Here is a 24,889-nt window from a genome sequence, read left to right as displayed (position 1 = left end):
TTTAATTTTTAGTTATATGTATAAATAAAAAAGGGTTTATATTGAGTAATTAATAAACCGTGAAATTTAAATTGAATAGAAAGCTAACACAAACTAAAAGAAAATATTAGATTACATGATAAAAAGAGAAGTGAATAACATAAAAAATTGTGAAAAAAGGTATGTAAAAAACAAGTAAAGAATATATGAAAGATAAATTGTAGATAAATATTATAATGAACAAAGCTCTCATTAAATACATATTCTAAAGCCTTAGCCTTGAGCAACTTGTCTTAACTAAAAGGAATTAAAATCAAAATAAAAGTCAATTCCTACATTAGCAATCCTACTTCTCATTAAATCACCTTAAGACTTCTAAAAAATACTAAATGATATCATAGCATATTAGATTTATTATTCTTTGATGAATGCACATGTGTTCTTGAGACTAAAAGGCAATCTTGAGGATATATTCTTCATCAATAATATCATTATTATAACCCAAATGACCTTTCATAAAACTAAACAAATATTCATTTCTAATAGAAAAATCAACCAGCATATTACCTACAGATGTTGGCTACATGTAACATCTCACATCGAGAGAAGAGTGTCCAAAGCCAGGACATGTTAAATCAGTTGGTACCTAACCTTGTAGGACGTGTTTCGGGGTATGTGGGCTGCCGGGAACAAAACCGTGAGGCGTGGAAGTCGGGTTGGGTTGAGCCATAGCAGACAATATTCTGCAAGGGGGAGTGGGTCGAGCCTTATATATGGTATCAAAGCCGAGGACGGCTCGTTCTTAAGGTGAGGGGATTGTAACATCTCACATCAAGAGAAGAGTGTTCAGAGCCAAGGTATATTAAGGCAATTGGTACCTAACCTTGTAAGACACGTTTTGGGAGGATTACATATGGTATCAAAGTCGAGGAAGGCTCGTTCTTAAGGCGGAGGGATTGTAACATCCCACATCGAGAGAAGAGTGTCCAAAACCAGAGTATATTAAAGCAGTTGATACCTAACCTTGTAAGACGCGTTTTGGGGCATGTGGGCTGCCAGGAACAAAACCGTGAGGTGTGGAAACTGAATTGGGCTGAGCCATAGTGGACAATATTCTACAAGGAGGAGTGGGTCGGACCTTACACTACATATCCTTAGACAAGAAGTTAGTGTTTAGTTTACCAAAATCAATGCATAACATGAACTTACCATCATCTTTAATCACCGAAACAATGATTGAAAGTCATTCTACATACCTAGTCATTCTTATAAATTCTTCTTGAGGTAGTCTTTTGATCTCTTATTTGACTTGATCGATCATATTTGAAGCCATTCTTCTTACATGTTGTTTAAGAGGTTTAAAACCTGGTATTATATAAACAATGAGTGTTCTTCTAATTCTAAAATTGTCAAACCTAAAAGTAAGGAATCTTTGAATTTGGACACTATAAAATTAAGGTATTCCTTATATACATGTTCTAGTAGAGTGTTATGAATATTTATTGATGGTGCTCTACCATTTTTAAGTTTATCTTCTCTAAATGATCATAGAATTCAGCATTTCTATCGTCAATTTTTTTATAGATAATATAAAAAACATTAAATAGATGGAAGTGGTGGCATTAAATGACCTTCTTTCATGGAGAAACTCATCTAAACATTTTTCAAAAAAAAAAAATCATTCATCTTTATAGTGGCCCATAAGCATGTTTGAACACTTGATTGCTCTGTCCTTAGTCTTTTAGTTGAAATTCTCTAAAGTAAGAGCTTTAAGCCTTATAGAGTGATGTACGAAATTGTTCATTCTATAAAGAGTTTTGGAAAAAAAAAATATTTATTGACTATCCAAGTTATCCCTTCTAACAAACTAGATAATTTTAGTATATATCTTTATAATACTACAATGCATGTTTCTTAAAAGAAGTCACAACAAAATATTTATCATGTCTCCTTACAATCTTTATGTTGCCATCTAGACTAAAAAAAGATTAATAATTGATTGGTTTAGATTTTAAAAAAAATATTGATTAAAATTCTTTTTCTAAATCAAGCGGGATGATTATAATTATCATATTCATCTCTACTAGATTCTACCTGGATTGGCTATAAGACATATGTGTGTGTCTTATAGCCAATCCAGCGGTTATATGTTGCACTAACTTTATTCATAAAATAGATTTATTTTATTTATAATTTTATAAAGGCATCTTTCATTTAAGTACGATTAATAAGTCCAGGGCAAAAATAAAGTTCTTAGGATAAAAACATTTTACAAATACAATTATAAAGTGATTATAATTGTAAGGATTCTTATTACATTAAAGCATTGTTTTTAAATACTTCTGGTCAATGTTCTACAAATGTATGTGAAAGATTAAGAAAGAATTGACCACCCTAGATAAATTAAAAAAAATGTTCCATGTATTCTTAAATTGTTTTGATTATAAAATCCTTGTATAATTAGTAATCTATAAAGTTCAAATTGAGTGATACATCATAGATGTTTTTATTAAATATTGAATTATAAAGCTAAAATTAGAGTAGAGCAATAAACAACAACCAAAAAAAAAACTAACATGGAGTAATTAATTACGAAGTTTGTATTTAGCAGAGATCTAACACAAATACTAAAATTTAATATAAGAATGCATGCTAAGAAATACAATAAATAAATAAAATCTTTTTAAGAAAAGCATTTAAAGAAAGCCGTATATAAAGTTATAACGAAAGCAGTAAATAAAACTTCTAAATAAGGATAATTAAGCATAAAGTTAAAATTATAAAGTTACTAAAAATAAATTGCAAGAATTGAAAATAATTCTTAAAATATAAAACTTGTATTTAATTGTTGATACGAGATAATTAAGCAAATTAATTAAAATGAACAAGACTCTATTTAAATAGTACTTATTATCAAACCTAGAGCTATTTTTCTTTACAACAAAAAAAAAAAGGAATTAAAATGGATCCAAAAGTCATTTCCTAATTAAGAAATCCTTATTTTGAACCGTTTATGATGTTAAAAACAAATAAAAAATAATAATCTATAGTATATAAGAATTGAATCCTTTACAAAAACTAAATAAGAATATCTAATAATACTCGTAGATGAATAAAAAGTCATCTAGAATATTTTTTTTATCACATAATCTTCTTATTAGTCGAACAAACTATAAATTTATTAATATATTAGTCGAGCAAGATTCTTATTAATCAAGTTCGACGACAGATTTCATTTATTAATTGTTAACATCCATAAAATCAAGGGTAACAACATTAGGCAAAGTTTAACTGGCTGCTAGCTACAAATAAATTCTCAAATTTAAATTATGATATCTTCTTTCAAAAGATTAATAATTATTATTATCATAATCATAATCATAATACATAGTTCAAACCATTATCATTAAACTATAATAATTAATAATAAAAAATCATGAGAGGTATAACTCAACTGATCAAACTTAAGATTTGTTATCTAGAGATTATCAATTCTAGTCTCACAAACCTTAAAGTCACTAGACTAGATATTTATATGATTGTTAATTTCAGGATCCATGAGATTAGTCGAAATACATGCACGCTAGCAGGACATCCACGTTAATAAAAAAAAATATTAATTAAAGGAAAAGAGTATATTTATTGGGAAGCGTCCATGGGTATTAAATAAGATGGTGCTTGAATTGGAATCGACAGTCAAGTGCAGACCAAACTCTAATTTATTTTATTTTTTTTCTTTTGGTTTTTAATTTGCATGGAGATAGAGAAAAAGACGTAAACAGAATCTCTTGTAGGTCATCATCATATCGTATCATTGATTTCCATTTGCATGAAGATATCCTAAGTGATTGACTGCAATTATCCTGCGCCCTTAGCTAATAAATAAATGGAATAAAAAAAAGGAACACAGAAAAGGAACGACCATATATAGTGATTGTAGTTCTACCTTACAATTAATTGGCATTATACTACTGATCTGAAATTGAGTCATATATATATATATATATATATATATATATATATATTAAAGTGATTGACTCAGTTAATAAAATTCAACCTGAAGCTATTAAAATCGAGTTTGTCCATTAGCGTTTTGTAAATCTAATACATCGATCTATGTACGATTAGTTTTATTTATGAAAATAAATTTTGATATAATATAAATATAAATAAAGGTGTGAAACACAATATTTTATGTTGGATATGCAGTCGGATTATATGTACACTAGTTTGTTATTGTGTTTTTGCTGCGGGTTGAATTAAAATTTTTTGAAATGTAAAAAATTTAATACATAGACTGTAAATTTATTTTTGTATTATTATTAAACTTGGTATAATGGTTCAATCTTGAAAACTTCTAACCTGACTATTTGCTTAGCCTGGATTTTAAATAAAATCGCGTGGAAATTGCCCTGACGTGACCTTGTTGGTTGGGCAGATCCAAAGAAAAAATCCCAAAGAAAAACAAAATAGATCGGATTAACCCTAGTAAAACTATCAAACTTGAGACTTGAGTTATGTAATTTATTAGATCGAATTAATTTTTTATTTTATTACATGATAAAAATACAAAAACCGATTTACCATCAACTCAATACTAAATTATAAAATTAAATAAAAACTACATATTAAAGGATGGAATTGAAAAAAATATAGACGATAAAAAAAGAGAGTCAAAAAACCTAAAGAAAATAAAAGCCTCATATTAAAAGATGAAATTGAAAATATGAAAGATAAAACAAAATGTCAAAATGCTTTTATTAATTGATAAAAAAAATACAAGAATCGATTAACCATAAATACAATATTAAAATATAAAATTACATAAAAACTTCATATTAAAGGATATAATTAAAAAAAAATTAAAAAAAAACCTAAAAAAAATTCATATTACAAAATGAAATTGAAAAGATAAAATAATTTTTTAAAAGCTCAAATGATAAAAAAAATATAAAAATACTTAAAAGATTTAATAATAAAATCTAGGCGTGTGGGCTGAGACAGACCCAAGCAACATGATATTATCCCTTCATTTTTTTTTTTTTTAAGGAAAATAAATAACAAGTTGTCTATAGTTTAAAAGAAAATAAAGTGCCCCTAGATTTTGAACTCACGACACAAAGTTATTAACTATTTATATTAAGAGTTAAACTTAACAATGCCTTGTAGTTATTTTCTATATATATATAACTGATTATACTTTTAATAGTTGAAAACAATAAACTCAATTAATTATCTACATTCCCTTCATACGTTATTGGTGAAGTAAACCTAATTAGTTGCAAACTAGTTTAAAACAGGATTTGTCGGTTCGTGCTATGCCTTGGACTATAATATTTTTCTTATTGGTAAAAGAAAAGTTACTCGAGAGATGCAACCATATTTTAAAAAAGTTTTAAAAAATGAGACGCGAGGCATAAACCCAATCAATAAAAAAGATGGGGAATCTACAAAAAAAAAAAAAAAAATTAAGATAATTCAGCTCATTTTAAAAATTAACAAAAATCATATAAAAAACAGATAAAAAAAATCTAATTGCTAATGATATAAATATTAAATAATAAAATTTAAAACATACAAGTGTAAAAAAAAGAAAAAAAAATAAACAAAGTAAACATAGGTAAACCTTCTAAATTTGGGCTAAGGTTTCAAATTTACAACACATTATTAAATCCTAAACTCGGGTTGGATCAAGAAACTTAATTATCAACCAATTTAATATTGATTAGCTAAAATATATCCAATAAAAAACAACAAATAAAAAGACCCAAAAAAGCCTCGCTCATTTTTAAAATTAGTAAAAAAATCCTACAAAAAAACAAATAAATAAAAATAACAGAACCTAGTCTTTAATTAAATAAGTGTTGAGGGATAAAACTAAAAAAAACATAACTTATAGAAAGGGAAAAAAGAACAAAGTAAACCCAGGAGAACCTCTCAATGTTGGGTTAATCTCTAAGACCCAAAACCTATGAAATCATAGACCCCGCTCAATATCAAATCTCAATTCTCAATCAATCTAATGTCAAATGATGGAATGGAAAAAAAAATATCAATTTAAAAAAATTTCCAAACAAAAAAATGGCGATCAAATTTGATATAAAAAAATTTGAGGATGAAATTAAAAAAAAAACTAAAATTTATCTCAAATAAAATAAATAGTAATAAAAAATAAGGACTAAATTCAAAAGATTAAAAAATTAAAGGGGGACGAAATTGATTTTTATTATTTTATGAATTATTTTTAAAAACATTATTCATCAATTTAAATAATTATCCAAAAAAACCCAATAAAAAATGACAAATAAAAAGACTCGAGATAATTAAGGTCATTTTCAAGAGCAACAAAAATTTGTATGAAAAGCAAATTAATAGAAAGAATAAAACTCAATCTCCAATTGAATAAATGCTAAATGATGAAAACAAAAAACAATCAGCTTAAACAAAGGAAAACAAAAACCAAGCGAACTTGGAGTGAACCTTCTAAACCTGGTCTAATCACCAAACTCATAACCCATAAAATTATAGATCCGGGTTCAATAAAAAAACTTAATTCTCAACTAATTTAATTCTGAATGATGAAATTGAAAAAAAAATATTAATTAAAAAAACACTTGCCAAGATAAAAATAAAATCAAAAGAATAGAGATCAAATTTGATAGAAAAAAAAACCCAAGGATGATAAAATTATAGATATAAAAATAAATAAAATAGTAATCAAAAGGGCAGGGGCTAATTGTTAAGGAAAAAATTGAAGGGGTTAGTCTAAAATTTTTAAGGAGTTGGCTTAGAATTCGAGGTGGATAGAGAGAAGGAAAAAAATAAATGGTTGTCGATGCTAAATTGAAGGTGTGTTTGGCAAACGCACCACCTCATCGTGGAGGAGGCGCCAACACCTTTCAAACATCACAAGAAAATACAGCATTTGGTGACTAGACAACTTCACACATGTCGCTTGAAGGGCATGGGAGACGCTCTTGCGTGTGCTTGGCACACACCAACAAATGTTTTTTTCTTAAACATTTATTAAAATACAAAAATGCCCATGAGTTAACTTGATGTTAACCAAAAAAAACCATGATGAAAAGACCTAAACACCCCTAGAGGATAGTTTTGTTAATTTTGAACTCAGGAGTAGCTAAGTAACTTCATTTGAATATAAGAAAAAGACATAAATACCCTTGGGTTAAAGCCATCATTTTTTTTGTTCAAAAGATATTTAAGTAATTTAATTGTTCTAAAAAATTAAAATGACTAATCTACCCTCAAACAATTTAAAAATGACATTGAATCATGATAAAAAGATCATTCTACCTCTAAATCCTAGCTCCATGGTTTTTTTAGTCATGGAAAAATTTTACAGACAACTATTCCATTGAATATTATTTAATGGTATGCACTACATTGCGAGTTAGACAAAAGCTTTTTTAACATAAAGAAATATCGAGGCATTGCTAATGTTTTTTCTAGTATAAAATAATTTTAAATCATTTAGGGATTGATCTAATGTGACCAAGTCGACTTACCATGTTCAAAAGCAACCCAGACAATCGATAAAACATATTTTGACTCAAAATAAATATTGAATATGATATTTTTTATAAATATTGAAAGGACAATATATTGTATTGATTTGGATAAATCCGGGCTAACCTGTCAATCAACATGTTAGGTCATGAGATTATAATAACCTCATGGAAAGAAAATAAAAATTATGAAACCTAATTTCCAAAATACCCAATATTGAATAATAAAATTAAAAAAATTAAAAAAATGACTAGAAAAAATGACTCAAGTCAACCTACCAAACCCGCAACCCGGATCATGAGACCGAGATAACCCATCATAAACTGAAATAAATTATGAAGTTCAATTTATAATCAACCTAGTGTTAAAAGATGAAATTAAAAAAAAATGATAAAAAAGAGCATAAAAAACCGACTTGATTCAACCAAGTTAATCCGTCAAACTCGTATCCCAGAGTTATGAGATGAAGACAACCTCATAGAAAGTAAAATGAAATAAATCAAGAAGTTTAATTAATTATCAATCAATTAAATGATGAACTTGAGAAAAAAAATCAATTAGAAAAAAAAAACTTGAGTTAATCAAGTTAAACCGTCAAACTTGTGGTTTAGGTAATGAGATTGAGATAACCTCATAAAAAATAAATTAAAAAAAATCATTAAATTTAATTCTCAATAGTTTAATGTCAAGTGATGGAATTAAAACTGAAAAAAAAAACATAGATTAATAAAAAAAATACCAAAGGAGAAAAAAATACTATTATAATAATTATTGTTTTGCGAGGAGAAGCATAATAAAACCCCTCCTCTTTTAATTTTTTTATTTTTAATATCACTTTTGGGATATAATAAATAGAAATTAGTACAATAAAATTTACCACTAACATTTGATTATTTCTGCGGAATCAACCCAATTGCTCGACCATTAATGTTCATTGTGTTGTCCAAGTGCTTTCCTTCGAGAGACTCTATTAACTACTCGATAATTAAAAAAGAAAAAAAGAAAAATTGATTTGAAGCATCATTCAATTTCTATCTGGCTTCAAATTTTTAATAATATTTAAAGTTATTTATTTGAGATTATAGTTGCGATTATTTTTTAAAGTATTTTTTATTCATATAAAAAAATAAAAAAATAAAATTTATTTTTAAAATATTTTTAAAATATAAAAATAAATCGGGATAAGAAGAGAACTCCAATTCTCTGCGGCAGTCAAAAAGTTGTATACAGCACATGATTGATTACATACATCATGTGCAGAACTAGTCAAAGTGGGGTGGTGGAGCTTCCCGGAGTTTTCCTCCAAACCTTACATCATTATCTACTCTCACAAGTCACAGACCATTTTCATTTTATGCTAATTGCTACCTACTCCTACTCCTACTCTTCATGAGAAAGAAACCAGACCACAGTTGCATATTAAAATCAATAAATATTCCTTGAATATCTTTTTATTTTTTGTGTGTACTTTTTCATATTATTCAACTTGAACCGGGAGGTTATCTTGTTCGGGTAAATATTATAAAATAAATAAATAAAATAAAAAGAGTTGTGCTTTCACGGGTGCATCATCCCACAAAACATTATTCAGACTATTGTTTTTATCTTGATTTCTGTGGATTTAAATGGGCTTTGTTCGGCTTTTTTTTTATTTCAGGGCCCAATAACTGGAGTAATTGAGTATTTCAGGGCCCAATAGATGTGCAATGGTCTCAAATTTCAACCGGCGAAAACTATATGTGAATACATACATGTACACTTTATATACAATTAGTCAAGTCGATCAGGGTTATTATAATTATTATATAATTCAATTTTTTCATTTTAAAAATTTCTGCAATTAAACATATTATATCTATTTCCACAAAATACCTCGATAATTCCTGCTTGTTTATACTTAGAGCCCAATAAACATGTTTTGAGTTGGTATGAAAATGAAATCTTAATAGCTAGAGACAAGGGATTCGTATAAAAAAAACATAAATAAATATACGTATTTGATAATCTGGTGTAAAATGTTTTTAATTTTTTTTATTTTTTACATTAAAATTATATTAAAAAAAAACACACATAAAAAAGCAGCAGTTTAATGCCTTTTCAAATAATAAATAATTTAAAAAACACTAACCATATCACCGAATATGAATCTCAACTATATTTAAAGATAAATAATACCTTCATTATGTCCATTTATTTAACCTGGCACTCTCTCTATGCGTGGGATTATATATTTGGAGTTTCTGCCTATTTTGCAAGTAAGACATGATAATTGTGGTAAGATATTAGTGAAAGAAACCATGAAAAACAGTCTTTTCGTGTAAGTGTAAATATATGCAGGTGAAAAGTGAAAAGTAGTGCTTATACAAAGTGAAAAGTGCACGGACAGATCACATGCAAGCATGTAAACAGAGATAATGAACTTCGAGTTTTTTTCCTTTCTTGAAAAAAAAAAAAATTCAATCAGGATTATGTCAAAATAATAAAAGCTAGCTGAAAACTATGAAGAACAAAACAAGAGTTTTGCTTTTAAAAAAAAAATACAACCAAGACATATATTTAGGATTATTATAGATAAAGCTAAAATGTGGTGTTTTTATTGTTTACAAAAACATTGTTCACCCTCTCATATTTTATTATGAATTGCAATAATATAATTTTTTAAAATTTTTATTTTGATCGTCAATTTTGTTTTTACACAATTAACTTTTTTCAGGCCAAATTAGAGCTTAATTGCATGTTTATATATATATATATATATATAAGAGGGTTGAATTAAAAGAAAGGGGAATGAAGTGAAGAAAGCGGATAACACTAGTGACAGATTTAAAATTTTGGTCAACAATTTATTTGAGTATCCCATCTTTTTTAACTATTAGGTGATTAGTCCCTTGAATTTTACAAAATACAATTTTGATATCAAACTTTATTTTACTTGTTTTTCTAGTTTTTTTTTTGTTGGAGGAGAGAGAGGATGTCGGGTTCTAGTAGAGAGAGATAGTGTCCGATAGTGAGGAATTTGGCCACTAAAATGGTCACTTTTGTATCAAATGGTTCCATATGATAATGGGAGTTAAGATTATATGTTTTTTTTTTACCTTCAAACACCTAAAAAATCATATCTGAACTCGAGAAGTTTTTTTGTTTTGTTTTGGGTGAATTTCAGGTTTTAGGATGGGTTTAAATGTTTTCTGTGACCATGGATTGGTTTAACAAGGTTTCTAAGGTGTTTCCTAGGTGTTTTGAGGGGAGGGGGAATAGATTTTTGGGTAAAAAACAAAAGATCATGTTTTTGTGGCCACCACAGTGGCTAAATTTTAAGGATGAACAAACTATGCATCATTTTTTTTCTTGTAGCCAATCAATTGGTTACATGTGGCATTGACTTTGTTCATGTAAATATATTTAATTTATTAATAAAGGTTTATTTATCTTTAATATTCATCAAATATTTTATTAATAAATTAATATTTGATTAATGAATTTAGAGTAAAGATAAAGTTCTTGGACAAAAATGCTTTGCAAAAGAAATTATAAAGTTATTATAATTATGAGATTTCTATTACATCAAAGCATTGTTCCTAAATGTTCTAGTTAATGCTTCATTAAAATTGAACATTAATTAGAGTTGTTGAAACTGGTATATATTATGTTCTTTTCTTTATGAAAGAAAATAGTTGTTCTCATAAGTTAAGGTATGAGGGTTACCTAAAACTAATATGTAGATGTTTGTCAGATGACATGTATATTAAACTGACCCACGTGAGAATCTCATATAGAGTGATCTCTTGTGTCTATGGAAAGTCTCACATAAAGGTTGTGTCAGTGATATTTAAACTTGAGATCACTAAGTTATCTTATATAGGGAGTGTTATATTTTGATCATACTACACATTGTTCTAATTAAGGATAAAAATAGACAGATGTAACATCCAACCTTACCGCAGATATTGAGTATGACATGAACTATATAGATATATTTAAGTAATCAAGAAATAATTCATTACCTAGGTGAATTAGGAAAAATGTTCAATCTATTCTCAAATAGTATTAATTGTAAATCCTTGCAAAAGATGGAATGAGATCTGAAAAAAAATTTAAATTTTATTCAAATAATCAATAATTATAGTGTTGAGAACAAATATGGTTTGACATAATAGATACACTTTATGTTATAATATTTAAATCAAAATATTGTTGATGAATAAATAATTACATTGAGAAATTAATATAATTATCATAATATTTGAAAGATCATGATAAATTTCTATACATTATATATAATCTTTAAATATAAATCAACTAATCATTAAATTAATTATAAATTAATTTATTTGATTTATTCCACCATCTCTGTCTGTAAAAAGAACAGAGATGGCGTTAGAGTCTCCATCGGTCACCTTCTGCAAAAGTTGCTGAATAAAATCGCTGGTAATAACTTTCCCTGCTGAATATTTTGGATCAGTCACTTGCTTCACAACTTTTACGTTGATAGGGCAACTTCCCTTCCCGGCAACCACTTTGTAGCTCTCAATAATATCCCACCATGATGAGACTTGAGCTTGAAAGCTGGGCCCCGCATTGTAATGTAAGGATTCAACAAAGGCTCTAATGGCATTTTTTTGGGCACGCCCGAATTGACCGTACCAAATAAGAGTGAGGTTTAGGTTTCCTGTCAGAAGAGGGGCCCCATGGTAGGTTATGGGAGTGTTATCGGTGCTTAGACACGCAGGGAAGAAGAGGAGGAGCAAGCAGAGAGAAAGATCAAGAGGGCGACTTGGGAGAGACGACGCTATTGCCAGATTTTCTGCCTATCTACTCCCTCGGTCACCATTTATCACACGTTAAAACTTTTGGTGGCTTTGCATGCATGTAAAGGCTGTTAGTGCTCTAAAAATAGGTTACCACCAGACAGCTCTTCTTACGTAAATTGTTGAAGACTAAATTTCACGGAGATTATTGCCTCAGTCCTTGGAATTTTTGCAGACAATTTGGTTGAGGCAGAGGAAAGGCTTTTTATTCATTTAAGTTTTGGATGGATAGGGATAGGAGAGACAACTCATTCCTGTCGTCCGGAGAACTGTGAGAAATTTATCACAGCCTCGTAACCCGCCGGACCAACCATTCTTACCCTTCATTCTTACAGAAAAAGAAAAATCTAGGAAACAAACTCATCTACTGCAATACATGATGGAGATGCAAAATGACTTGTTACATCCATTCATTGAGTTAGCAAGGTAATCAAAATCATAAGGTGTTATAATATTTGCAACACTGATTACAAACAGTCAGCCACCAGGCATAGACGTCCCAGCACATATCCTGCAATGGAAAAATTAGTAAATCATACATGGAACATGTATATTGACCAATGACTTTTCGCAGCAAAACAATGAAAGAAGTAAAAATAGATCAAGTCCTTAATGAAGAAGCCAAAAATTGCAACAGCCAACAAGAGGGAGTGGATAATAAAAATAGAAACCCCAAGGCGCAGGGAAGGGGAGAACATTGCATGTAAATCAATTTATTTCCTCGTTTTCTTTCAATCCCAGTTTATCATGCAACAAAGTGAACACAGATTACACACATTCATAACCAGTGCATTCAGTTGTGAGGTTTCTCTTGGCTTGCATTGATATAAGAAAATTGGTTTCTTTACATTTGGGCAATTTTGGTGACTCCTCTTCATTTTTCCTTAGCCTCGCAGCTACGGTCTTGAGACTGCTTGTCATGTAACTCACTGCAGCTACAAGAAGCTCTCTGCACGCAAATTAAACATTTTGCTCGACATTAAGAAATCTGGATATTTTCCTGGCCATATCAAACAGGACATGTGCATGCTGCAAGAATCTGATTCTTACAAATAGAAAATAAGGCAATCAACATGACATGAAGATATAAGTGCATCATGGAATCTGGCATCATTACATGCTTACAATGCACGTGGCCAAAGAAATAAATATGGAATGTTGTTCGATATTGTCAGATTCCAAACAAATTTTCAGCCTCATGCCCCCATGATAGAACCCAGAAATTTCTTAAGTTATGAGCATTACAATTCATATCATCGTTCTAGAAACACAGAATTTGTAAAAAGAAAGTAACAAATGCAATGCAATTTATAGTTCAATACCTCTAGTTTCTGTTTTACAAGAGTTCTGTATGCTCATCAGTATACATAAACAAAAACCACTCTTCACTAGTAAATTTATTTCATTGAACTGTTGTTTTGTCTTAAAAGAGGTATTCACAATTTTTCCTTTTCCGGTTATACTTAAAGAAGTCAAATAGCAAATTTTATTTCCTGTCACTATGGTGCCTTCTTTTATTTATATGGTGATCATTAAATTAACAGTGAAAAAGCAAAACAGCAATCCATGGATGAAAAAACAATATACAAGATATTCATGCAAAAAGAAAAAGAAATACAAGGACATAAGAAATTAGAATCATGTACCCAGTCAGAGTGAAACAAACAATATTACTCCATCTTCGAAAATTTATGAGCAGGTGAAACAACCTCAACTACCAAGGTGAGTTAAAGAATATGAACCAATCATGTTCTGCAAAGTAAGGGTGCCCAAGATGGAAGATTTGTAGACAGTCCTACCTTTTAAATAATTTATGATTCCCTCAAAACAGCACACACCACCAAAAAAGAGGCAATTTTCTTACAGAAAAACACAAATGCAAATTATGAAATAAAAGGATATCTATCATAAATGATAAAAACTAATTTATACTTACAATGGTGAGCAAGGAGAACAACCACCATTTACATAGTAAACAAACAAGAATGAATCATAATGCTGGCCGTTGATTAGATAAAAGCCTTGCAACCTTCGTATACACTTGAATGACATTTTTTTGTACAAATGAATAGCAGGAATGTTGTAAGAGATCACATGCAGGTAAACTGCATGACATGTCGGAAAACTTGAAGCATATTTAATGACCTGACGAATAAGAGACCTTGCTGCAAATTAAACAACCAAGTAATCAATTATAAAGCAAGACAAATTTCAGCAGGCATTTCAAAGTAAAGTCCTTTGTGGTGCAGATCCCACCTATTCCAAGATTTCTGTAAGTTTCTACTACTCCAAGTGTCATGATGTAAACTAGTGTTTGATCTGGTTTCAAGGGGTCGTATATGAGCAAATCTCCTATCTACAAAGCAGGTGTAGGTTCACATGAATTAGTAGAAAGAGAGACATAATTTATGGAATGAAATAATGATTTCAAAATTACACATATTCGATAATGAAAAATGAACAAAGCTTGAATGAAGAATCCAGCTGCATCCTACATCTGATGAATGTGATGGGTTGCAATTACCTTGTTAGAAAACATTTATAGCCCAATCTCACTCAGATGCAACATTAAAATAACCTGGACATTTAAATAAGGAAATTTGTTTGCCCATATTTGTCACAGGAGTTGTGTAGAGATGTGAGCTTCGGTTATCCAGTCATAATCGGCTCAATGGTTCTTGGGAATATCTTTTATTTGTTGCTGCATCACACAGGGGTATGCCTAATATGCCAGTGTGAGGCACAGATACAAGTAATGCCCCTTGGAAAAGTAGAAAACTCACCTCAGTTTCTTTTGCCAGTACAATCCGTGCAGTAACAAATCCAATAAGTTCATCACTGTGACCATTAGGTCGACTGCGGTCGACTGCAGCCCAGGAAACAATATCACGTGCATGAACAACACTTTGGAAAAACTCTTCCTCGTACCTGAAAGGAGGAAATCATTTCAATATAGAAGCAAGAAAAGCATGTTACAAATTATAACAAAGAGAAAAATCAGAAGAAAAAGAAAAGGAGCATTAGATGAAGCAATCAACCTGATAGGGAATATATCAGCATGTAATCGCTCTAATACCTCCAAATCAGAAGGTTGTATAGGTCTGTAGCATATGGTTGGACGATGAGAAATTTTTTGGTTCACCATTGATGGCTTTTCTGTTAATCCCCTACAAAGATATGGTAAATTTGTAGAACTTGCAGCTGGACTTCTTCCATTTATACCACATTAGTCATGCCTCTGTATATCAGGTGCTTGAACACAGAAAATTACACTGTCCTCAGTTTGTTACAGTAGAAAAAACAAAGAAAGCACTACAACGCAAGAGTACAGTAAAGAAACAAAAGTCAGGAGATGACAAAGCATAAAAGAATAGATATTGTTTTCTTTTGTTTTGTTATCTTTTTACCCTATCAAAGGCACATAAACCCCAGATCCATTAGAATCATGCTAGCCCATGAAAAGCTGGATCATGAGTAGGTTGCCAAAACACAAGCTTGTTCATCCTCAAAAACATGGGGGGATGAACCATGAGCGTGTGCCTTCCACGCATCTTAAGCTCAATCACTTTGCCACTTGATGAACCCGCAGGGTTAAAGCAAAAATAAAAAGAACATGGACCCCCCACTGATCATGTTTTGCATCCCATGTGTAGCCAACTTCGTATAACTTTCATAATTAACATCTTGCCTTGAGATAATAAATTCTTCGAACTTATGCTGTGTCCATAGGCAGTAAGGATTACAGAGTCTTAATACAAAAATGCTTTCCTCGAGAATAGAGATTCTTCAAATTTGTTGCTGCGTTCCCATGTGCTAGTCATCGTGGTACAAATCATGTAATTCATAAGAAGATTCAGAGACAAAAGGATTACAATTGATTGCTAAGACATCACTCACCCCCCCCCCCCCCCAGGAGAGGGGGATATGCTACGTACAGATAATTAAGCGAATAGAAATAGAAGAGATTGCACCATTTCACCACAAACCCACATCTTGAAAATAACAACAGAATATTATTCTATTCAATTCTTAAGCAACAAAACCAGGGTTGAGAGAGAGACAAAGAGAGGAAGTCATGTTATTTCCCAATCCCAAAGAAAGACAGTCTCAAGAAATCAACCATGCATAACCATTAACAAATTCAAACGAATATTAATAAACAAAGCGAAGTTGAAGTGAGAAGTTCGATAACAAAAGGTTGTCAAATTTGGAAGAAAAAACAAAGACCCAGATGAGATCTAATGTTGAAAAACAGAATAAAAGGACTACCTAGCTGATTTTGCAGGGCTGCTTCGGAGGCTGATAATATTATCTTGAAAGCATAAAGAACGTGTACAGAGATGAGAAGGAAGGAAGTTGAGGGTCTGAGAAAGGAATCAGAGACTTTGTTTTCTTTTGCCTTGCTTTTGATGGGGAAAAAAAAATGGTTCTTGATTTGATTTCTGCTGATCTTTTTCTTTCTATTTTACCTTTTTCTCACTATCACCAAAATGTCACTTTTTTTTCGTGATTTTTTTATATATTAAAAAAAAATAAAGTTGTGTACCAAGAAAAAAAAAAACTGTATAAATATGGTGTCTAACTTTTTTATTATTTTTATGTCTCAATTTTAATTTTATCTATTTAAGTTATTATTTTTTTCTATTTTAATGCTTATAAGTAATTCAATTCAATAAAGCCAAATATTCATTTTTCATTATTTTATTCTCTATAACCCATTTTTTTATAAAAAAAAAATAGATACAAATAGAAAAGAAATTATATATAAAGATATTTTTATTAATTTTTATAGGTCAAGGGTTTTATATTTTCTCTTATTTTTGTGTCCGTTATTTTTTTAAAATGAATCATTAATTACTATTTAAACACTAAAATTTCTCTTGAATTATTATTAGAATTATAAATCTTGTATCAAATAAATAAATATTAATAGAGCAATGCATAAATTAGCTTGAATTTTATTTTATTTTATTTTTTACAAAACACAAATTCAATTACCAAATTCAATATGTTAATAGTGTCATTATGCTTCAACATTCAAGTAAAGACTCTACAATTCAAAGTAGTTGACAAACTTAAAAATGAGTTGCAAGTGAAAAGGGTTATCAAAACCACTAACCTCACATGGAAGAAATAATCAATGCATAATTAATGCACAAAGTTGACAATGGAAAATTGGATAGAAATCAAACTTAATTATTAAATTTAATATTTTATTACTTTTTTTTTCTATTTGAGTGTATACTTGTGATTCAACTTATTAGATATTGATGTGTTAGTTATCATGTGACATGTAAAAAGTAGGTCTTCAATGAAAATATTGTAAAAAATACTTAAATTTAAATTAAATAATCAGAAAAGGAAAGGAAATGAAAAATTGAAAAGGAAAAAGGATTGCATAAATTGAAGTTAAAGTGTGTGGATATTAGGAAATCACATCTGAAAAATAAAATTAAATTAACATTATTGTCAATCTACATGTAATAACAAAATCCATTATTATCAACCACCTGAACCATTGTTGCTAATATTGGGTTTTTTTACTTCAATGGTTCATGATAATTCAAAAAAGTGAGAAGCATTAATTTAATTTAATTTAATTTTTAAAATATAGGTGCTTGAAGCCAGTTTCAATTTCTACTTTCCTTTCCTTTTCCTTTTTTTTTATGTTTCATTTTCTTTTTTTCTTTTTTGATAATTTTTGAAAAAATTTATTTTAAGGCTCATTTGTTATTGTGTATCACGAAATAACATATGTATCAATAATGCCTAAGAAATTGAATTAATAGTAAACACTCAAATATATAAAAAAAAAAAAAGTTGGTATCTCAAACAAGTAAAATTGATTACAAGATACTCAAATGGAAAAAATAATAAAATATTAGGCAACAAATATATATTTTTATCTTTCATAATTTTTTTTATTATGACCCATTTTTCCTACATATTAGGAGATAATGATGAAGAACATTTCAATCATAGTTTTTAAACCTGATCAAGTGATCAACCCAGTACAACGATCGGGTCACGAGTCAGATGGGTTGACCCAGATCAACAAAAAAAATAAATTGTTTAGATTGGTTCTGGAAAGCAAGCATTCCTCTTAAATTAGAGTCAAAACCACATAGCAACACAAACACTTTGATTAATAGACTGTTTAATATATATTTTTTCAAATAATTTAAAGCTAAAAATATTTAATAAACCACAGTCCTTAAGCAAATTGTTCCTGAACATCTCTAAAATCATACATATCAATAGGTTATTGGATCCAACAATCCCTTGCGTTGAAAAGCTACAGAAGTTATCTTGAATCACAACAAAATTTATTAAACCTCTTGCCTGCTCCCTTCACTCTTTCCTCCTTTTCCCCCCTTTTAATCCACTCCTGCAATCAACAGAAATTGTTCATGTTCAATGTTTTCCCAAAAAAAAATTTGTTTCAAAGAAGGAATCCTAATTATCGATTTCTCTGTTTTTACTAGAAAAAAAAAGTTTGCCCAAAACTGATGAAGGAACCCCAGATCTCTTTGTTTCCACTTCAAGTGACACAAAAGAAGTTGTGTCAAAGATTGAAGAAGCGTGCAAGAATTAATTAATACTAGAGATAGAGAACTAACTAGAAAAGCTAGAAACCACAAAAGCTTAAAAGCCACAATAGAGATCCATTTGTAATTTAATAACCAAAAGAGACATGGGAACAAAACTTGGTATGACTTGCCTTGAAGTTTTTTTCGTGTGGATTAAATTCCTCTGCTCTTCTTCTTAACTTATATGGCTTTGAAGATTGAAGAGATTAGGTTTTTTGTCTTCATTGTTTTAGCCTTTTACTGTCAAAACGTTTGACAGTAAAAGGATAAAACGGTGACGTTTTATATATATATATATATATATATATATATATATATATATATATATATATATATATATATATATATTATAGTCGGGTCTCATCTAGGTTTACCAAGGTTGATCGAGTTTGGTCGGGCCAAATCCCTGGCCGATTTTTTCATCAACCCGGCCCGGTTCCAGACTCGGGTCCCGAATCGACCCGTCGGGCCAGTCGGGTTTTAAAACATTGATTTCAATACTTAACAAATTAAATAAACCACATAAATTAAATAAAAAAAATAAAAGGTTGGTAACCCAAATAGATAAAATTAAAGGTAATATACTCAAATATAAAGATAATTAAAGGTTGAATATAAAATTATATAGCTTTCTCAAAAGAGAAAATAGCATATTGAAAAGGAAAATAAATATTTTCCCATGTCATGTTAATTTCATCAATGAAATAATACTTTAATTTCTTATTATTAAATTGATAATTATTCCTTTTTTTTTAATTGTAGCTGTTAAGGTATCTTTAATTCAACTTTTTCACATCATGATCAAGCCTGTTTGGGATTGTGGTAGTGGTTGCGGTTTAAAGTGTTTTTCGTTTAGAAATGCATCAAAATAATATTTTTGAAATCAACACATCAAACGATCTGAAAACATAAAAAAAAATTATTTTTAACAAAATCAAAATCAAAATTTTTTGGAACGCGATTTTGCACCGTGTTCCTAAACAGGCTCTAAATCATTTCTAACAAAATCAAAGTTAAGGTGTTGTATGGTATCACAATACTTTTTGTTTGCTATTTCTTTTTCTATAAAAAAAAACATATTTGGTCATACATTTGCATTTAGTTTTTTCTATGAAAGATTATGAAAATTAAAATGAATTTCTAAAAATAACAAAAAAATAATTTTTTGTTTTATAATTTTTTATTTATATAACATCATGTTACTAACATTACTATCATGTCCTCATTATCACTTAGACATCACCAACATCACCTCATTATTATCTTCACAACCTCATTATTGTTATAGTCACAACAACCACCATTTTAATTATCACTTCTTCATCACCACCCTCTCTTTTAACATTGTCCATATCACTAACTCCAACAACACTATAACCACTATCTCTATAACCTTCGCAAACATATAATAATTATTTTTTTCTCCCAATAAATTATTACGACCACCTCTATCATATTATTATTGTAATAAGTTTGGTATTATTATAATCTTTATCATCATTTTTATTATAATTTTATATAGATTGAGTTCTATATAAATTATAAATTATAGTCCTATAAAAATTATCTATAGCAAATAAGCATTTTATAATTTGAATTCTAATTCAATTAATACTTTTTATTCGCACCTCTTGTTCTAGCAGTTGTGTGTGTTAAAACATTAATTATACTACAAAATTCATTACTGTTAACTGTTTAAGAATAGGACTTGATTGTCAATCAATTACATAAATCTTCATCTTCTTGATTGATGGTCAATCTTAGAAATCTACACTAGTTTACTCAAAAACACAAAGCAAGAAAATACTACTCCTAATCAAATGACAAATGATTGTTTATTTTAGGTATAAACAATGCCCTTTATTTTATTTAGAATAAATAAAGGAATATCAACTTGCCTTCTTATTAAATCGACTAATAGATCATTCATCGATGTGTGAAAAATCAAGCATTGTTCTTTTAAAATATTGATCATGTGTTAGCTTCTTGATGTTTTAGCTAGCTAAACAATTTCAAAACTAAACACTGTTTGGCTCTGGGATGATACTTAAGATTATAAGAATTGTCATGCTAAGTCTTTGTTTATCAATCAATATCAAGCTCTTTAGTTTCTTCTAAGAAATCCATAATTTATTTCTAAAAAAAATCAAGAATTCTTAGAAACCCTAAGTTTTCTTTTTAAAAATGGCATCTTTTAGCAGCTCTTTGTCAATAAAAACCTTCTATAATTACTTGTTTCTAGAACATCATTAATTGTGTCTCTAATATTAATTAGGCAATTATAAGTAACGCATAGAGGTATAATTAGGAAATGCCTAGGGCCCTACCTAGAAGAAATTGTCCCTAAAGGGACTTGTCTCTTCCTTCTGAACATTGAAAGAGAAAGGCTTTCACTTCAAGATGACCATGTCAACCTCAATATTTGGAAGAATTCAATTAGAATATGGCTCAACATTGTCTTTTTTTTATTACATCAACTAACTCAACTAAATACAACAACATTTTAGTGATGAGTGGAAATGCTAAAAGATTTTTGACATCATTCAATTGTTTATGATCAATACCAAGCTAGATAAAAAGATGTCAATTGTTCTCTCTCTTACTTTTCTTAATAATTTTCAGTAACATCTTTATCTTTAGGTATGAGATATAAATTGTAACTCGTTTTGATGTGGTCATGTTTGAAAGCCTTTATTCAGGTGTTAATAGATTATGTGCTCTTTACGAGTCCTTCCTAGTTAATTTAAAGACTTGTTAGTAAGCACCCATAAGTATGACACTCTTCTAAAATCAAAGGATAGAAAGAAACTTCCTAACCTAATGCGAGCATGGTACTTTTTTCATATACTAGGTATCTCGATACCTAATATATTTCAGGTCCAAGAAGCCTGTTAAGGCCTACTTGAAGATAATTATGATGATTAAAAAAATATTGTTCGTCGTGTCATTGAATTCCTCACAATATCCTTTTCCTCAGGCGATGACACATATAGATTGTTTCTTGGAAGATTTTCACTGATAATATTTTCTTTTGTCTCTCCTCCTTTGAAATTCATGTTGGCCACTTTAAATTTTAAGGTAGTCGAAACTATTTGGTATTGTGGTAACTTCTATTTTTTGCGTAACCGCAGATAAGAAATCATTTGGCTAGCCAAATAACTTCTTTGTTTTTTTGCATTGAGACCCATAAATAATTGTGTTTCAAACATTGATTTTGTAGAAACTAAAATAACATGTTTTTCGTGTGTGCTTGACATTATGATTGCTTTTGCAATTATGATTTAAAAAAATACGTTTACAAAAATATGTTTTTGATTAAAACTGTTGTAAGATTGATTATTGCATGCAAAATAAATGAAAAATCGATCTCCATGAATGAAGAACAAGTTATTTTAGTTTATACAAAACTAAAGTTTGAAACACACTTATACATGGGGCCTACTACAAAACGTAGAAGTTATTTGATTAACCAAATAATTTTTTATTTATGGTTGGACAAAAAGTAGAAGCTACCATAATACCAAATGATCTCGAAGAGTGTTTTATCCATGGACACCTGTTTTTTCATTTATTTTGTATGCAGAAATCCATTTCACAAAAGTTTTAACTAAACAAATATTTTTTTAAATCGCAATTAAATTATTATTTTTTAAACTGCAATCGTAAAACATATCATAAAGAGTCTGTTTGTTTCCATGGTTGCTTCTGCGTTTGAAGCAAACCACAGAAAATATATGTTTGGTAAAAGATGAAATGTTGTTTACTGTTTGTGGGCCCTAGTTAATTTTGCGTTGAAAACGTAGGTAAATTAAAAGCAACTCCAAGCTGCTTCATGGGAAGTGCAGAGTGAAATTCACTATGCATTTCTCGTGAACAGTCTCCACTGTTCATGGTCGGACCAGGTCCGGTCCGAACCTAAATGTATTGGACCGGGTCCGACCCAGTAAAAAAAATCTAATTTTTTAATTGTGTTTTATTCAAAAAATTAGTGTTTAACATTATTCAATGACACTACATAAATTAAAAGGAGATGACATGATGGTATAGCATTTGTAGAATTTGATCGTAATCTCAATTTTGTTCCTGATGATATTTTACTTGATTTTGTTGCACGTTCAAAAAACCATGAAAATTGTAGTCCTTGTCGGATGAATTTCGTACGTGATAGAATTGTAGATAGTTTAATGGAACAATAAAAAATATTTTATATAAAGTATTATTTATTTCAAGATGTAACAGCAGTAGTTCAATCTACAATATTTAAATTAAAAATCATCAATATTAATATATATTTTTTTTAGTTATTTTATAACCTCAATTTGAAAAGCATTATTAACCAAACACAGTAAACTACTTTTTGTTTAACCTCAATTTTAACTACAGTTTTAACCAAACATATATAAATATCAAACCAACCTGAACTAAAAATATTTTTTATAAAACAACTATTTTCAAATCACAATCATAGAAGCTACCACAATACCAAACAAAATCAAACATACACTCAATGACTAATTTAGGTGTGGCTTGATGTTGTATTAGCGGTAGAGGTTGCAAATATGGTTCAATTGGGCTATAGTTTAACCAAATGGTCGAAGATATGGTTGTTGCTGGTCATTTAGGAAGGTTGTTGTCACGATCAGAGAGGGAGGGCAAATTAGCAGTCGTTGTTTATATGGTGGTGCTTTGCTTCAATGAACTATTATTAGCTAGTTGATGCCTATAATTGAAAATATATTGAAATGTTTTATTATTATTATTATTATTATTATTATTTTTAATGTGAATACATAAAAATATTTAAATATATTAATTTAATATTTTTAAAATAAAAAATAATTAAAAAAATATTTTTAAAAGCATAAGCTATCACCGTAGTAACAGAAGAGCACTTAGATGTTAGATACTTGAGGCAAAGCATATGTTGTAGAATTGGCCACGTCACCATGAAGAAAGCAAATTGCTAATTAAAGTCTGACTTTATTGAATGCACTTCAAGCTGGTGATTGTGCTGGCGACAGGCGGTGGGTTTGCACTTCGCAGGATTCCATAAGAACATAGTTTTTTTTTCTTCTTGTTTTTGTTTTTCTTCTTTTATTCTTTTTTTATTTTATGGTGAGAGGGAGATCTTGCTTCTTCTTCTTCTTCTTCTTCTTCTTCTTCTTCTTCTTCTTTTTTGGAAAGAGAATGTTTTATAAAAACAAATTATAGCCCCTCAAATGAAAAGAGAAAGAAAGAAATGTACATACAAGCCATCAACCACTTAAAAAAAAAAAAATCTCTCTAATAACAATTTCTTCATTGCTTCACTTATCTCGGCAGATTTCGAAACTCAATGATAGGAAAAAAAAAAAAAAAAAAACAACCACTACCTTCTAAAATATATAAAATTATTTTTTATAAGTTTTTTAAAATTATTTTAATATATTAATATTAATAATAATTTTAAAAATTATTATTTTCATACATTTTAAAATAAAAAAACAACCACTAACTTCTAAATATTACACTTGTAAATAGTTAATTTTACCCGGCGAATAAGTCAGTGTCATTTTATTAGTGTAGGTTTCCTAGGTTTCTTGTCATTAACAGTGTAGTACCTAGGTCTATTAAGTTAGGTGCTGTTTGGTATTGTGGCTGCGGGTGAGGTTCATCCACAACCACAGCTATTATTGTTTGATAAAGCAGGAAAAGCATTTTTTGATTGGTGGGACCCACTACCAATTGTGGCACAACCACCGGTTTGCAAGAAGCAACTCCTTGCTGCTTCTTGTGCTGAGTAAACTGTTTATAAGTTTACTTCCATGAACACTGTTTACGTTTCAAAGCTATGCATTGAACCGGGTCCGACTCAACAAAATAATAAAAAATTATTTTTAATTGTGTTTTATTCAAAAAACTAGTGTTAATAATTATTCAATGACACTACATAACTTGGACGAAGATCACTTGATGACATAACATTTGCAGAATTTGATTGCAATC

At 29.3% G+C, this 24,889-nt stretch overlaps 1 protein-coding gene and 1 pseudogene across 3 annotated transcripts; both read right to left on the bottom strand.

Annotated features, from left to right (window-relative positions):
* Positions 1–11,828: 11,828 nt before the first annotated feature.
* Positions 11,829–12,557, bottom strand: LOC127904752 (protein EXORDIUM-like 6; annotated as a pseudogene).
* Positions 12,558–12,696: 139 nt separating this feature from the next.
* On the bottom strand, positions 12,697–16,790 carry LOC7469849 (histone acetyltransferase MCC1). 3 transcript variants are annotated; one of them, XM_024591871.2, is made up of 7 exons: positions 16,584–16,790; positions 15,353–15,566; positions 15,098–15,242; positions 14,571–14,670; positions 14,251–14,479; positions 13,163–13,263; positions 12,697–12,825 (listed from the first exon to the last, which is right to left on the bottom strand). In XM_024591871.2, coding segments are annotated over exons 2-7 (684 nt in total). In that variant the 5' UTR covers positions 15,460–15,566; positions 16,584–16,790; the 3' UTR covers positions 12,697–12,823. The 3 variants fall into 3 exon arrangements, with proteins under 3 accessions (XP_024447639.1, XP_024447638.1, XP_002325388.1); XM_024591870.2 differs by lacking the exon at positions 12,697–12,825 and having other exon boundaries at positions 13,012–13,263; XM_002325352.4 differs by lacking the exon at positions 12,697–12,825 and having other exon boundaries at positions 13,012–13,263; positions 15,353–15,552; positions 16,584–16,789.
* Between the last annotated feature and the right edge of the window lie 8,099 nt (positions 16,791–24,889).

This window comes from Populus trichocarpa, chromosome 19 (genome assembly GCF_000002775.5).
Source record: "Populus trichocarpa isolate Nisqually-1 chromosome 19, P.trichocarpa_v4.1, whole genome shotgun sequence".
In the NCBI taxonomy this organism is placed as follows: Eukaryota; Viridiplantae; Streptophyta; class Magnoliopsida; order Malpighiales; family Salicaceae; genus Populus; species Populus trichocarpa.
Note: the sequence above shows the minus strand (reverse complement) of the source record. Positions and strands in the feature narration are given on the sequence as shown.

Coding starts and splice junctions, on each gene's coding strand:
- LOC7469849 (XM_024591870.2), bottom strand. CDS start 15,459: ATGGTGAACCAAAAAATTTCTCATCGTCCAACCATATGCTACAGACCT. Junction 15,243..15,352: donor GCTGATATATTCCCTATCAG/GTTGATTGCTTC, acceptor TCCTCCTTTCAG/GTACGAGGAAGAGTTTTTCC. Junction 14,671..15,097: donor TACTGGCAAAAGAAACTGAG/GTGAGTTTTCTA, acceptor CCTGCTTTGTAG/ATAGGAGATTTGCTCATATA.